General features: G+C 43.2%; 1 protein-coding gene across 1 annotated transcript in view; it reads right to left on the bottom strand.

Annotated features, from left to right (window-relative positions):
* The window catches only part of LOC311234007 (uncharacterized protein), a 52,550-nt gene that overhangs the window by 12,649 nt on the left and 22,588 nt on the right, over positions 1–17,313 (bottom strand). The window contains exon 3 of the mRNA XM_084321085.1: positions 14,129–14,273. Within this exon, the coding sequence (XP_084177211.1) occupies positions 14,129–14,273 (145 nt within the window). The remainder of the gene's footprint in view (positions 1–14,128; positions 14,274–17,313) is intronic.

Genomic DNA, 17,313 nt, shown 5'->3' with positions numbered 1-17,313 from the left:
TAATCTTAAACTGGTACTCAAACCAAACAAAGTTCATGCTCTTCTCTAAACTCTAAAGCATACCCGTCAACCCTCCAGTTTTTCCCAGCAATACCTACGTATAATAAACAAGCAAAATGAAGAGGATTTATCCATCTGGAGCAGAAAAAAGATGGAAGATAATAAACGATGTTTCTATATTTTTATAACAACTGACTCGATCTCAATTTCTACATCTTACGGTCATGGCTCATTTTAAATATTCCACAACAGAACTATTCGGTACAGCCCTAGCATGTTTTGATATCGTCAATTATCTCACTTTTACTAGGTGACTAACTCAAATATGCGACCAGAAAGAAAAGTGGTTCCCTGCTTTAGGTCGCTTTCACACAGGGGCTGTTTGGTCCGGACTTTCGATAGTCCGGTTTTTCGGGTCTGTGTGAATGCGCGTCGAACTCGGTCCACGGACCAAGCAGGCAAACTCTAGTCCGCCTGAAAACGTAGGTCTCGGTTCGGCTTCATCGAACCAAACGCGAACCAAATATAGGAAGTGATTATTATTACCACTGCTCGCAGCACTCACTGCAAAACAAGCACACTGCATCTAATCTCTATCTATCTATCTATCCATCTGTGCATCTTGGGAAGGAGGAAGAAAAAACGCGGTTTATTATTATTACCGAGGCGCGCAGCTTATTATATTATTAATAAAACAGCTACTTGTGGGCACTCATAAAAACACTGTGGTCTACAAGTTGTTTAGCGAGAGGATGGTGGTAATTTGCTTCAATAGAACAATGGATCAATGCCATGTCAAAACTCGGCTCCGCTGATCTGGAGGGCTCCGCAGACACACACACAGACACACACACGCGCGCGCACACACACGGGATCGCAGCCACACACACATTTCCACTGTCCAATAGACAAGCGCCCTTTTCGACCGCGTGACATTGTTCAGAAGGTCTCGGTCCGCCTGACAGATATCTGTGTGAACGCAGGCGAACCAAATGAAGAATGCAACAATGTTGCAACTTCACCCCCAGAACCGCACCGAGTCCACCAAAACTATATGTGAAAGCGACCTTAGTCTGTTGACAAATTTGTTTTGTTTTTTATCCACTTTTACTCCTTATTTTCTATTTTTCTCCCATCCCAATTTCGTATTTCCAATTCTCCCCTCCCCTGTCTTGAACGTTGCTCGACTATGCCTCCCACTGGTCGGTCGTAGCGAGGATAGAAGCCTTGCATCAACGTGTCCCCTCCGGTACACGAGGAGGCAGCCTGTTGCATCTTTTCACCAGACAGCGCGGACTCTCAGTGGCGAGGTGTAACGCATGGGAGGCTCACACTACCCTCGCTACTTCCCGTCTCTGCTGTGCAGGTGTCCCCCAACCGACCTGTAGGAGTCGCAGTCCACAACGTCCAATCCCCACCCATCGACTTCCACCCGCTACCTCTGCCAATTGAGATAGTATGAGGACTGGCCCAAGCCGGAGGCAATGTTGACACCGGGATTCAAGACCGGAGTCTCTTGCATTGGTGACAGGCGCAATCTCCCCTGCGCCATCCAGCCGCCTTCCTGTTGACACATGCTTTTGTAGTCCTGTGTCATACCTAAATGTCATAAGTGAATTGTATATAAACACACAACTGATTTCACCAAAAAAATCCACCAAAGGGGGGGAAACACCCCCTTTACCCCCCTCCCTCCCTCTCTGGCAAATCTCCCTTATTTTAATATCCCAATGTTGACAGCTATGCTCTAAACTACTGTCTGAACATTTGCATATACTGTATCTACTGTGAATGAGTATTATTGAGAGTTAAAGAATATAAATACTTCCTATTTTCCTATGCTTAGCAGAAGGAGGGTTTAAACTCAACACTTGAGTATCCATTGGTCAGTTTGAATCTATAATAGCCGACCATTTGTTTTAATTAATTAAAATTGTTTAAATGATACTTTTATGTTTCTATATTATTTTTGTATTATGTATTGTAGGCTTGGGCGGTATAATTTTTTTCATACCATCATACATTGCTGACATAATACCCCGGTATACGGTATATGACGGTATGACTTTCATTTTCATCAGCGGGCGGGGGGGCAACCCGTGTTACCAAGTAAAGAAATCACAAAACGATGGCCAGTTAGCCCGCAGCATCCTAGTGCTAGTAACGTTAGCTCTCAGAATGGTAGCAGTTCGCCCGCAGCATCCTAGTGCTAACGTTAGCTCTCAGAACGGTAGCAGTTCGCCCGCAGCATCCTAGTACTGCTAACGTTAGCTCTCAGAACGGTAGCAGTTCGCCCGCAGCATCCTAGTGCTGCTAACGTTAGCTCTCAGAACGGTAGCAGTTCGCCCGCAGTATCCTAGTACTGCTAACGTTAGCTCTCAGAACGGTAGCAGTTCTCCCGCAGCATCCTAGTGCTAACGTTAGCTCTCAGAACGGTAGCAGTTCGCCCGCAGCATCCTAGTGCTGCTAACGTTAGCTCTCAGAACGGTAGCAGTTTGCCCGCAGCATCCTAGTGCTAACGTTAGCTCTCAGAACGGTAGCAGTTCGCCCGCAGCATCCTAGTACTGCTAACGTTAGCTCTCAGAACGGTAGCCACTAGCCAGTTAGCCCGCAGCACCAGCAACGGTAAGCGTGTCTCATTTAATTTCCACCACTGAAGCGGGTTACCCCCTATCGATTGCGTCCTCCTGTGTGTAGAAAACCAGCTCTGCGTGTGCTCGCTCCACTACAGTGAGGACTGGTCTCGCCCTCTGCTGGCGCGTGCTGTGTGTGCACTACAACCAATGCCGTCCCTGTCAAAACTCTGTTTTACTGTAAAAGAAACTGAAACGCATCTGTGATTTTGACGGTATTGATTTTCAATACCGTCGGGATTTCTAAATACCCTGGTATACCGTAATACCGTCATACCGCCCAAGCCTAATGTATTGTACCTCTCGACATCATTGTAAATGTTCTTTCGAGATTAAAGATTGAAATGGAAATGATGTGCACCATTGTGGATCGGCGGAAGTCTTTCATCTCTGTGTACAACTAAACACAGCCTATTAGTTAGGCCTACTTCAAGGATTACCAAGGATTGGTTGGATATATTTATGTTAATTACTCATTAATTAATATTATAATAATGTTTAGTAGTTGAAGGAATTCAATTGCGATAGACCTTTTTGTCATCATCATCACAAAGATGCACACACATTTTGGCAACAGCAGTATTGTTTTTCCACAGCCAATTTAAAGGGAATACGCCAGGTTAGTGAGCTCAAACATGGGATGGGCATTTTAATGGGTTTTAATCTCCAAATATTCTATAAAATAAAAATTGGTTAATGGTTTAACTGATCGTTTAACAAGAAAACAAAAAGAATAGTGTGCAGCGCACTGATAATTTAGCTACTGTGATCCTCACCTTGACTCAACTAATTATCATAATTGCTACAAATTATCATAATTGTTTTCCATTTAGTCATCAAATAATATGCGACTGTGACCTCAAATCCCCAAAATAATGTCACCACTGGAACCCCCGACCCCATAAAACCCTATGAAGTGGTGTTGCAAGATGGCTTATGTCAATTATTTTCCACATTTTTGGGATGCATGGAAAAGACCAGGGAGAGGGTTCCGTTTGATGATCTCCTAAAGACCCACAAATCACTCTAAAATCAATCTTAGCATAACATTTGCACAGAATGACAGAAAGTATAACCGCAAAGAACAATGATATACGGCAATGATTATTCACAAATGTGCAAGGATCTAACATGTAGCTTCGCCTTACTCACCATGGCTCTTTGCATGTTTGGGTTGGGTGGTCTGCCTTAACCATTAGCATATTTTAATTTATAAGGCTATTCTTGGTTTGCTTCCATCATACCTATGGATCTACATTCTTTAAAAATGTATGGGAAGTTATTGTCTTTACTCCTAGGACTTATGCCTACTATCTGTCCCTAAAGCCTGTACTGAATTGGGAAAAAGGGGGTTTAAGTATGTTGCTCCCTCTACTTGGAAACAGTTGCAAAATTATCAGAATCTTTGGTAGGTGGTCTCATTGGATGCATTTAAAGGTATTCTTAATGACTTTGAGGCAGAGACATCTGGCTGCAGATGTTTTGACTGATTTATATTGCCCCTGTATGAACCCTGATGTCGATGACTTGTGATGAATATATTTTGATTCTGTAATTTGTTCTTTATTTTATTGTTATACGTTTTTATATCTGGTTTTAGAGCCAAACACAGTACTACATCAGCCTGGTTACAAATTATATTATCTCAGCATTAGATAAGAAGAAACACTGTGCTGCCCTCTTTGTAGATTTGTCACTACCTGCTTCTAAAATCTAACATTAGATGGTAATGCCCGTGTCTGGTTTCGGGATTATCTATCTTCTAGGCGTCAGTGTGTGAAGTTGGGTCAAGCCCAATCTGAATTTCTGTCCATAACTAAAGGTATGCCGCAAGGTTCTGTTTTGGCTGTCCTTTTTACGATCTACATCAATCATATTGTTTCTTCTTTGTACGGATGTAATTTCCATTTGTATTTTGATGATACAATTGCGTACTGTTGATTCTGTTCAGTTGGCCATTGAGAAATTGCAGCTTTCTTTTGATGCTCTTCAGGAGGCCCTTGTTAATCTTGAATTAGTTCTTAACTCAATGGACGCAAACCACGTTTATATACGTGTTTGGCGGACAACCGTTAAACGCCAACCACGTATATATAAGTTATTTGATCGTTTTTCCTTTTTTTCAGATATTTGTATTCATTATTCATCTGGGGACCTTAGTCTATTTGCCATCCAATAGAGCCCCATTGTGAACCCGGAAATTTCGGAGCCACCAAAGTTTTATGATGGATATGGATAGTACAGGTCCCAGCAAACTGCCGGATGCTAAGTTGTAAATGTTGGGCAACTTTTTTTATTTGCATAACTAGCATACAAATTTTTTTATTTGCATAACAAGCATACATAATCACCTAAATGGTGAGAAACTACTTGATCAATTTTAACAATGTTGGAGTTGTTTTGGGGGTTATTCAGCATGCTGAATCCATTTATGATACTTAAGAGAAAAAACCAGTTTCAAAATTGCAATATTTACTGGAATTTACCAAATTACTAATTTTGGTGCCATTTTTTTATGAATTTTCAGTTTATAAATGTTTCAGAAGATGCTGAATTTATAGATAGTTTTCATGGAATGTTCAATTGTAAACAGAATGATAATAACTTTAATTTGTAGAGCGCCTAATGGGGTACTCTAGGTGCTTATGCTTGGTTACTGGGGTAACTGCTGCAGCTCTGCCATGAGTCCACGTGGCAGCGGAGCAGTTTGCTGCCACAACTAGAAACTATTCTATTGGATTTTTGTATGTGAATGAATGAATGAATGAATGAAAACTTTATTTAACAGATTGCAGAATGACTGTGACTGTTACCTTATAAAATGTCCTCAGAACCCCAGTTCCTAGCCTTGACCTAGACTTCAGTGCGCTAATCGTTAACGCAAAACTTCCAAGTGAGTAGTGGCTAATTTGCACCATGATCTCATTCCTACTGTGGCAGCTGCAGCAAATACAGACCCCTGATTTTCAAGGATTGTTGTTTCAATGCAAGTAAGTTGAGAAAATAGAAACAGATACATTTACATTTACATTTACTCATTTAGCTGACGCTTTTATCCAAAGCGACTTACAAGTTCTGTGCGACAAGACAGCAAGAAGGGTATAACTCTATCAGCTGAGTAACAATGTTCATCAAAGTGTTGCGTGTTACAGTGTCGGTTCGTTTATTAGGACAAGTGCATGACATTAAGGTTAGTTTTTTTTTTTTTTTTTTTTTTTATCATTTCAGATAATGGTTGAAGAAGTGAGTCTTTAGTCGACGGCGAAAGATTGGACGGGATTCGGCTGTCCTAACTGGGATGGGTAGTTCATTCCACCATTGTGGGGCAAGGACTGAGAATAGGCGGCTTCTCTTTGATGACCCTCCGGGAGCTTGGATAGGAGTAGATCTGAGGCGGCCAGAAGATGCAGAGCGTAGGGGTCTTGAGGGTGTGTAGTTAGAGACCATTGACCGGAGGTAGGCGGGAGCGGTTCCCTTTGCCGCACTGTATGCTAGGTCGAGGGCCTTGAAGCGGATACGTGCAGCAATGGGGAGCCAGTGCAGGTCCCTAAGAAGTGGGGTGACATGGGCCGACTTCGGTAGGTTTGAGATCAGGCAGGCCGCTGCGTTTTGAATGAGTTGAAGAGGCTTGGTGGCAGTGGCCGGGAGGCCAGCTAGCAGTGCGTTGCAGTAGTCGAGGCGGGAGATGACTGTTGATTGGACGAGGAGTTGGGTGGCTTCTTTTGTCAGGAAGGGGCGTATCCTTCTGACGTTGCTCAGGAGGAATCTGCAGGTTCTGGTTGTCGCTGCGATGTGAGCAGAGAAGTTCAGCTGGTCGTCGAGGACAACACCAAGGTTCTTGGCGGTCGGCGACGCGGTCACAGCTGCATTCTCGACTGTGATGGAGAGGTCGGTCAGGGGGGAGGATTTGGCCGGCAGGTGGAGCAATTCTGTTTTGCTTAGGTTCAGTTTGAGGTGGTTGGTCGTCATCCAGGCGGAGATGTCGGACAGACAGGCCGAGATCCGCTCAGAGACGTGGGTATCTGAGGGAGGGAAGGAGAGGAAGAGTTGAGTATCATCGGCATAACAATGATATGAGAAGCCATGAGACGTGATAATGTTACCCAGTGATTTAGTGTAGAGGGAGAAGAGAAGGGGTCCTAGGACCGAGCCCTGGGGGACACCCGTCCGGAGGGGGCGGGTGGCCGACAGAGTCCCTCTCCATGACACTTGGTAGGAGCGGTCATTGAGGTATGATGTCAGCCATGTCAGCGCAGATCCAGCCACTCCCATTCCTGCGAGGGCCGCGAGGAGGATCTGATGGTTGACTGTGTCGAAGGCTGCAGATAGATCTAGGAGAATCAGGACAGAGGAGAGGCCTTTCGCTTTTGCTAAGTGAAGTGCCTCTGTGACCGCAATGAGGGCCGTTTCTGTGGAGTGGCCAGTCCGGAAGCCAGACTGATTGGGGTCTAGGAGGTCATTCTGTAAGAGATAAGCAGTAAGTTGGTTGGATACAGCACGTTCAAGTGTTTTAGAAAGGAAGGAGAGAAGAGAGACAGGACGATAGTTGGCTATGACGGTGGGGTTCAGGGTTGGTTTTTTTATGAGGGGCGTGACTCTGGCTTGTTTTAGGGAGGTGGGGACCACCCCCGAGTTGAGTGAGGAGTTGATGGTTGCAGTTAGGAATGGGAGGATGTCCGGTGCTATGGTCTGGAGGAGTGGGGAGGGTAGCTGGTCCAGCTGGCATGTAGTCGGACGGTTCGACGTTACCAGTGTCAGGGTCTCGGCTTCTGTAATGGGAGAGAAAGATGACAGAGTGAAGGATGAGGTTCTCGATTCAGCGTTTGGAATGGGTGGGGGTTGGGAGAAGGAGCTGCGGATGTTCTCCACTTTTTCCTCAAAGAAGATCGCAAAGTCTTCGGCAGAAAAAGATGAGGGAGGAGGAGGTGGGGGGGGAGTGAGGAGGGAGGACATGGTAGCATGCAGTTTGCGAAGATTCTTGGCAGAGGCCTCGATCCTATGGTGAAAGAAAGAAGTCGCGGGGATATTGTTCGCTAGGGATTATGGGATTTGGTGTTTGATTATGGACTCTACGCGAGACGGGACATTGTTTTTAATCGCACGAGACTACAAGTACCAAGTGGATAGCGTGGCGCTGTGGTCTAGGCCTGCCACGATAACACATTTTGCTGGGCGATTAATTGCCCCCGAAAATATCGCGATAAGCGATATTATTGCGACCGGTTAGAGAATTTTTTTGAGACATTTATTTCCCAAAACTTTTATTTTGAAGCCCACCGCTCCGTCTTTTCCGGTGTTTAAGACTTTTATTTTGAAGCCCACCGACCGGACCGGAAGTATTGTTGTGATTATCCTAGCCGACAACTTGTCTCGTCCGGTTGTGTTTTTTAGTTTTAACGTTAGCTACTAACGTTAGATGCAGCTACTACAGGCAATCAACGATGAGGAGGAAGCGTCAAAGCAGTATTATAATAGAATAGCTGTGGTGCGTAGGCACTGCAGCACGACTCGAAAACGACCCGTTATAATAAATTAATTCATGTTTAACTTGTCCCCGTCTCCAGTCCTTTGACTAGCCCCACCCGTTCATTGTAAACAATGATGCATGTAATTGTATTAACGTTATTCTGTGTTATTCTAACGTTACACTACAAATAACGCTACTTGGTTAAAAGGAGCAACACTATTGAGAAATGTAGTTAAGCTATGTGGTGTTGCCCCACGGAGCTCCTGTGCTGTGCTGTAGTAAAGCCAGCGGCCCGCCTCCCAACACGGACAGTGACTGACAAGGGGCACTGGTTCCGCCTCATTAAAACAAACGCGCAAATAGCAATTAATCGCGTCCGTCAAAATCATTGCATTCATTTAAATTATCGTGGCAATTAATCGATTTATTGCTTATCGCGGCAGGCCTACTGTGGTCCATTCAATTTACCGTCACACTTTCTTTTTTTTTGCTTGCGCCACGGGCCATCGCACCAGTGCTACTAAAGTCAATTCATTCATCGCACAGACTGACGTCAGTGTCGCACGTGCGATATATATGTCGCACTGTACAGGCCTGACATGATATATATGTAGCCAACTCCGGGCACCTCTGCAGTTAACTTGTGTGACTTTTATGGTGATGCTGTAGCTGTCATGAGGGTGGAAGGGTGCCAGACATTCCATGAGTGACTCACACACTCAGTCACTCAAACTGGTAAAACGAGATAAAACCACTGCCGCTGATGATTTTATCACCAAGCTTGTGAAGAGAGTGCAAGCTGAGGTGCAGAATATTCCCTTGCACCGTGAATATGACCTTGGCAGCTTCCAGCATGACAAGATCATACAAGCCACAAGTCCATCCCTTTTGAAGTTTGTCTCCCGTCTGGTATCAAAGGAAGGAAAAGTGACCAAACCATCCCTTACACTCGCTCAGTGCATCCAGCAGCACATCAGTGGGAGCTGGAATCAGACTCCACCATAAATATGGTAGCACAGAGCTGGTCAACAATCTTAACGAGCATGGCATTGTCACCACCTACGATGAAGTCATACGGTTCCGGAAGTCAGCTGCCAAATATGCTTCAGAGGACCCAGATAATTATCTGCGCACAGTTGGAGAGGCAGATTGGCCCCATCCACAGTTGGGGTGACAATTTTGATCTTGTGGTCTTCACACCGAACGGTGCCGCACGACTCATGCCATGGCCACTCAGTTTGTGCAGAATCCTGCAGGTATTCTCTTCCCTGGAGGAGCCACTCCTGGTGGTGGGGTCATGTCACTAAAACTACCTCGTCTAACAAAGCTTGACGCCAACTACTGCTTCTGCAAAGGCAATGACAGCACATGTTGCAACTCACTGACACACTCGCAGCAAAAGAAGATGACATTAAAGTAAATTCAGAGGAAGATCAATCAATCAATCAAATCCTTTATTTAACCAGATAAGCATCATTGAGATTAAAATCTCTTTTTCAAGAGCGATCTGGCCAAGCAAGGCAGCAGAAAGTTTCAACATAAAAAAGAACATCACAATAAAATACAGATAAAACATTTACATCAAGCTCCAATTTCAGGCAAGTTATCAAACAGGCAAATGATCAAACACAGTTGCACTGACAAAGGGAACTGAGTTCGTAGGATTTTAAAATGGCTTTGAATTCTCCGAGAGTGACCAGTCCTGGTAATTTTAGGTCCTCCTGTATCTTGTTCTAAGATGAAGGAGCAGCATATTTAAAAGCCCTTTTTCCCAATTCAGTTCTCATATGGGGAACTTCCAGTGTTAGAACAGCTTGAGAACGAAGGGCATACTTATATTGCTTTGTGCACAGAAGCACACTTAGGTACGAGGGAACCAGTTTAAGCAGAGCTTTGTGCACCAGAGAGCCATCGAGAAAATGAAGACAGTGGGGAGGAGTTTGATGATGAGGAGTTTGATGATGTGGATTCAGAGTTCTGAACACGGTAGCCACTTTCTGAGTGAGAAGTTTCAGGAAGACTTACAATCCAAAACAAGTAATTATCTATTATTAGGCAGTAGGAGGAAGCGCATATTGTTTTTGTGGCCTATATGCTTGAGTAATGTAAATACCTTTCTTTTGTTATTTCTGTTTTATTAAGCTATGTTATTGTATTAAGGAACACAGTTTGACCAGTTTTAGTGTTTTTCCAATTTGCTGTGACGTTACAGGTAGTAAATTAAATAGCGGATGCCCTTCACATCTGAGTATTTGTCTTGACAACACAGATCTTTATACACCTGCCTATCTAGTATCTACTGTACTATGACATTACCATAGGAACTATTTGGGGTCAGTAGAGATATTGTGAATACATAATGTCTGTGCTGTCCAAATGTAATCATTTCAGTATCCTCTAAAACTTTCTAATTGACTGAAAATGCACCAAAATGAGTTGAAATTTGGTAAATTCCAGTAAATATTGTAATATCGAAACTCTTGAGTATCATAAATGGATTCAGCATCCCGAATAACCCCCAAAACCCCTCCAACATTGTTGAAATTGATCAAGTAGTTTCCGAGATTTGTCCATTTAGGTGATTATGCAAATGTGTGCTAATTATGCACAAAAGAAAAATGCCCAACATGTACAACTTAGCATCCGGCAGTTTCTAAGTACTGGTGACCCATACTATCCATATCCATCATAAAAGTTTGGTGGTTCCAAAATGTCCGGGTTCATTGTGTTGGCAAATAGACTAACCTTGGCGTTACCATAGGGAATGAGTCTGAGATTGCCAAAGTGCAATACCGGCAGCATCCAGCTAGACGGCGGTATCAAGCACCCTATGAAACCTTGTATCTTGGCCTGTGCGTCGATGAAATGTCTCCGGGTCGGCTTTTTTTAGCGGTTATAACAGTCGGATTGAGAAGAATCAAATGCTCCCGATGCATGATGTGTGGTGGATTATGTTGGCGACACGATGGACATCAATACTTGGAATCACGATCAGATAATTGGAATATTCTTTTTGAGGTACATCCTAGTCAAGGTAAGGGCTATATGATATCAATCTTGCGTTGATCCAACCATGCCTTCACCTCGAACTGAACGTGTGTGTAATGTTACTCCACAACATATGCCGTTGGTGACGATCAAAGCATCAAAAAACGCCTCCCCCCCCCCCCCCCCCCCTTTCATGTATTCATGATGAAACATAATACCTATGATATAGATTTGATTTGAGAATAATAGCTGGTCCAGGCAAGAAATGGCAACAGTTATAGTATAATACAGGCTGTCCAATTATCTAGCAGTCTCAGTCAATGAGTCAACTAGATGTCCCCCTTGGAAGGGTGTGGGCGAAATGACTTTTACTTAAACCATTGAAACAATTCGGACTTTATAAGAATGTTCGTTTATTAGGACTTTGATGTCCAGCATCCAATTCATCCTTGTTATAATAATCACCAGGTGGTCAATTAAACAAGGAGTTAGCTTGTAGCTGATAGTTAGTAGTAGCTTACATCCAAGCATTAGTGGATAATGTTAGTAGAGGTCGATATGGTATTGGTAATGTTCAACCAAGTCGACTGATGATAGTTCGTTGATAGTTAGGTTGCAATTTAGCAACCGGTACTGGATAGTGTAGCCAGACGTTTTAGCCAGGTAACAGTGTAGCCAGACATTAGTTGGTCTGCATGTAGTTGGTCTATAGTCAGCATGTACATTCAGTCAGCGTTTAGTCAGTCAGCATACAATCAGACGTTAGTCAGATTATTTACCTATACAAAGGAAAGGAATCAAACGGCATTAATTAATAACTAGATATATGAATTCAAGAGAAATGCGGATATTAACGGCGCATATAATGCAACGTACCGTTGGCCAGTCAAGAGTTCGCCCACAGGGCTTTTCACCTTACAGTCTAGGCTCAGTGTGTCACTTAAATAGCGCGACGCGCCGGCGCAGAGACAGCTTACCTTCTCAGAGTCGCAATACGTACTCCAAAGTGCGTCCACTAGGCAGCACCAGATAATAATTAACTCATGCAATAAATGTATACAATAAATGTTACTCATGATAATAATGAAGGATAATAATGATAAATATATTGGGAAAAACGTCGGATAATTCTCCACACGCACAAGGCTATTCCTCAGCATTACCCCAGACCGATCTAAAAACATACTTATATGCACCACGGTATAATGCGCGAATGTATGCATGGACAAATTATTGACCGGAAGAAAGTCACTGTCAAATGACCATAGTATTGTATCCATAGCTATAATATAGAATATAGTTATAGCTCTACAAACAAGGTGATGGACTCCTATCTTTTAAAGCGTGGCAGTGCTTAGATGGGGCCCGAAAACAGCAGTCAATGAGTTAATGCTAGTAACACAATATTTATGTTGTTTTCAAGAGCCAGAAATATTAACTTTTAATGTACAGGTATCTACTGTCAGAGTCACTGAGTATAAATATCTTGGCCTGTGGCTCTACGGGAAATTTACATTTAAGTTCCATGTGGATAATCTTGCCTCTAAACTGCGACAGAAAATTGGTTTCCTGTACAGAAACAGATCAAATTTTCCTCTAATTAGTAGGAAAATAATTGTTGTTCTTATCAGTTTTGGAATATGGTGATGTAATTTATAGGCATGCTGCAGCATCAGCTCTTAAACCTCTGGATTCTGCATATCAGTCAGCTCTTAGCACATTGGGTGCCACGCCCCTTTGCCCAGATAACCCCTTGAGTGCCAGCGCTTTAGTCAATGGGAGGTCGGGGATATTTGCGAACGCTTAAACTATATCTTAAATTATGGGTCTAAAACAACCCTCGCTTATCAATGACTTGCTTGCAGTCAACATGTACGAAGCAGATTGTTTTTTCATTGGTGCATTTCCGTTTTATACCGTTTTCAATAAGAGTATAGTTTCGGAGAAGTCTAGTAATTTCAGAGAAATTCCGCGATAATAGCCCCTTAGTGGAATACACAAAACACGTAGTCATTTTTCGGCTGATTTATGAATCGTTTTCAAATAAACGCTAGATTATCGATAGTATATGTGTACTTATGGACGCTAGAGAAGCGGCTGAAAAATCTATTATCCATGACCTGGTCAGCGCTAACGTCATACACACACACACACACACAGACACGTTGTGATCGCTATGAAATAAACATCTGATTAACCCAATACTGGTAAAATAGAGTCCTTACCTCACATCAGATGTTCTGCAAAAAGATTAATCCAATTACTGATCGCCATTCCAAATATTGATCGCGTTTATTGATCCAACGTTATAGTCCGAAACACATAATCGACGCTGCTCTGAGGGTCCTCAGTCAATCTGGTAACACGATACTGCATGCCAGAGATTGGACCGGACTTTTTTTCTGATGCACATGGCCACCCAATCCAATCCAATGATGTGCATTACCATCCGGGAGACGATAGGCGGCGGTATTTGCCCTTTTCGAGCTCAGACCCATTCACAATGATAACGTCAGGCTGGATGGATGAAAAATGAATGGATATCGCTAATAAAAGAAATAATCAAATAACGAGAAAACTCGTCATTGGCACCCAACGCATGGCGAGTTAGGACGACTAATCTTGTCGTTGGCACTCAAAGTGTTAATGGTGACAGATACAATACTCACCATTGTGTCCTGTATGATAGGGTGGGTTGACCTTCTCTTGCAGAAAGGCGCAAAAAACACTGGTATTTATTTATTTCATCTTTTTAATTATTTTAGAACACTTTTTTTTTATATTATTATTTCTCTTTTGTGTTTCATTTTCTGTGAATATTGCTTTAATTATGTACCGTTTACATTTGCACAATCGTCGTTTCTGTAAATGAGTGAAACTTCAGAAGCTTAAGATTTTTAAATAAAGGTTGAAATGAAATATCTGCAACCCTGTTAATTCTGCTGTTGCCTGTCTTGGCTAGGACGCACTTGTAAAAAAAAAATTCAAAAAGATCTCAATGTGAATTATTTTTTAAATAAGAGATCATTTATAGCCTTACCTCCTCCTTCATTCACAGTTCCTTTAAGTCCTGGTGTTTTAATGCAGTCCACCAAGTAGACAGATAGTTCCTTTAGTTGCAACAGAGAGCGGTGACTGCAAGACGCCATCTCCTCCACTGTACTGGATATCAGTAGGGCTGTGGCCTAAAAATACCAGATAAAAAACAGTAACAATAAGAGTCTTGCAAAGTACAACGTTCACCGTCCGCAGAGTAATTGTAGATGGACAGGTTTGGCTTTGTTTTTTTTTATGTTAGACATGTCTTGTCACTGGTACTTGATGATGAGTCACCTTAAAGGGATAGTTCAGAGTTGTGGACATCAAGTGGTATCAGGGGAGGAAACTAACTTTTTGGCTTATCAGCCAACTGGCGAGTAGATGATTTTTTTTACCAGCCAAACTGATTTTTTTACCAGCCAAAAATGAATCGCTAATTGTGACTTCTTTGTATGTCTTCGTCTAAATTGATTTTCAATCATAGTAATAATAATCACACCGTGTCTCTACTCTTTAAAATATTTATTAGCATAAAACATTAATAAGTGTCTCTACTCTCCACAATATTAGCATACAACATGTATTAATCACACTGTCTCTACTCTTCAAAATATTAGGATATCACATATTAACATGAAAGAGGGAACTATTCTGGACTGGGTTGGGCTGAACTGGGCCGTGAAAGATGCTGGGCTGGACTGGGTTGGGCTGAACTAGGCAGTGAAAGATGCTGGACTGGGTTGGGCTGAACTGGGCTGTGAAAGATGCTGGGCTGGACTGGGTTGGGCTGAACTAGGCAGTGAAAGATGCTGGGTTGGGCTGAACTAGGCAGTGAAAGATGCTGGGCTGGACTGGGCTGGTCTAGGTTGGACTGGGTTGGGCTGGTCTAGGTTGGGTTGGACTGGGTTGGGCTGGTCTAGGTTGGACTGGTCTAGGTTGGACTGGGTTGGGCTGGTCTAGGTTGGACTGGGTTGGGCTGGTCTAGGTTGGACTGGGTTGGGTTGGACTGGGTTGGGCTGGTCTAGGTTGGACTGGGTTGGGACCGTTGGACTGGTTTGGGCTGTTCTAGGTTGGACTGGGCTGGGCAGTGAAAGAACCAAGCATTTCACTGTAATGTAATAGCTAAATAAAACAACTTGAACTTGACTTGTTACATTTGCACTCTGGTTGGATACCAAACGTATTCTGGTTGTACTGTACTTGTGCTGTATGATGACAATACATTGGAACCAAATCTCATGACAAGTTGACAACGCTAGGGGTTCAGCAGGTGTATTCTGAATGCCAAGTGTATGACAACATCACAGTTGTGAAGGGCATATGGGCGAGTGGTGATATGGGGGGAAACCCGGTAATAATAAAATGTCACACGGCTGCATTTAAGCAAAGCCGCTCAGTATAGTCCACTATGTTGAATGCGCGTTATGGTAGCTTGATGCTAGGTAGCTAGCCGGCTAATGCTGGTTAGCCTCACGTCCACTTGTCATTCTCATCCGACTCGAAGGAGAACGTCGTGTGCTGTTGTTTGTCCCCATGTCAGACCGCACTGATATCCGAAAGCGACGACTCTACATGCAATTATTTTCATCCACAATGTGTTTTTGTCTAAGTGTGTCTACGTTGTCAAGCCGGTGACAGGAGTTTGTAGGTCTGCGCGCAGTGGTCTGTCCACTTCCCCTAGATGCGCGACATCTTCTAGAAAACGAGTGTTCATTGGAGGAGCTTAGAGCGCATCTGTACAACGATGATGTTCATTGGTTATGGTCGGATTATTATGATGCGCAAATGGGAGGAATCAAGGGGGGAGTCAGATTTCGGCTTGTGCCAGTGAGCGAATCAGCAGATTGCAGAATGATTTTTTTGTTTTGTTTTGTAATTACTAGTACTCGCCAGACTGGCGAGTGCTCTTCATGAATCACTCGCCAAACGTAAAAAATACTCGCATTTGGCGAGTAAAGTGGCCTAATTTCCTCCCCTGAGTGGTATGAAATACTATAGTAGTATAGTTGATGCAGTGCCCTCAGTTTACACACCGAGTCTCGTGGTCGGAGTTCTGACCTGACAGAAGTTTTAATCACCCACAGCGGAAAACAGCGTGCCTCATTTTCTATGCTTCAAGACCCAGCATTTAGTGACTACCTCACACTGAGACTAGTTCAACACATCATGTCACTCTGAAGCATTTAGTGACTACCTCACACTGAGACTAGTTCAACACATCATGTCACTCTGAAGCATTTAGTGACTACCTCACACTGAGACTAGTTCAACACATGTCACTCTGAAGCATTTAGTGACTACCTCACACTGAGACTAGTTCCAACACATCATGTCACTCTGAAGCATTTAGTGACTACCTCACACTGAGACTAGTTCCAACACATCATGTCATTCTGAAGCATAGGAAATGTTTTCTGCTGTGGATGATTTTGCCTGCAGGTTATTGTGTGGTGGAATAACACTTTTTTGTCTCATGACCTCGTTTGCTGCCTGTCTGAAGCTTCCCGGTTCACTCAGAACGAGGCCAGAACTCAGACCACGGTACTCTGTGAGTTAAGCTAATGGCATCGCATCAACTATACTACTAGCAAGTATTTCATACCACTTAAGAGTCCAAAAATCCAAACTATCCCTTTAACTCACAAGTCAGACTCAGTGTTTGGCCATGCCAAGTTTCCCCACATGCTGGGATACAAGATGGGCCAAACAGGGTATTTAAACAGGGGAGTTTAATCAAATCACACTCTCTTGGTGTCAGATTTCAGCATTGGGGAAATCCCCCCCCCCCCCCCCCCCCCCCCCCCTCCAATCCGGCTACTCTGTTTTAGCCTGGCATGGCCCGATACCCGTATCAATACATCCCTGGAAGACAATCGTTCACTAGGTCAAACTTTTAATTTGTTCATAACATATTCACTTATGCTCAACCAATGTATTGAAGAGTATACTCTTTGTTTGGATTGTAATAAGGGGGGGGGGGGGGTGGACAGATAACTGGTTTGCCAGCTAACCACTTATTTGAAATCAACCAGATATTCATAACGGTTCATTTTGGAAATAATTTTGATACTGATATCAAATAGATGTCATATCGCATTGTAACTGGTATTGGAAAACTCAATACCATAATAATGTAAAAACTAGCAAAGAGTCTACCCAAAAAGAGTAGATTCCTGAACTCCTACA

This window comes from Notolepis coatsorum (assembly GCF_963971535.1).
Source record: "Notolepis coatsorum genome assembly, chromosome: 9".
NCBI lineage: Eukaryota > Metazoa > Chordata > Actinopteri > Aulopiformes > Paralepididae > Notolepis > Notolepis coatsorum.
Note: the sequence above shows the minus strand (reverse complement) of the source record. Positions and strands in the feature narration are given on the sequence as shown.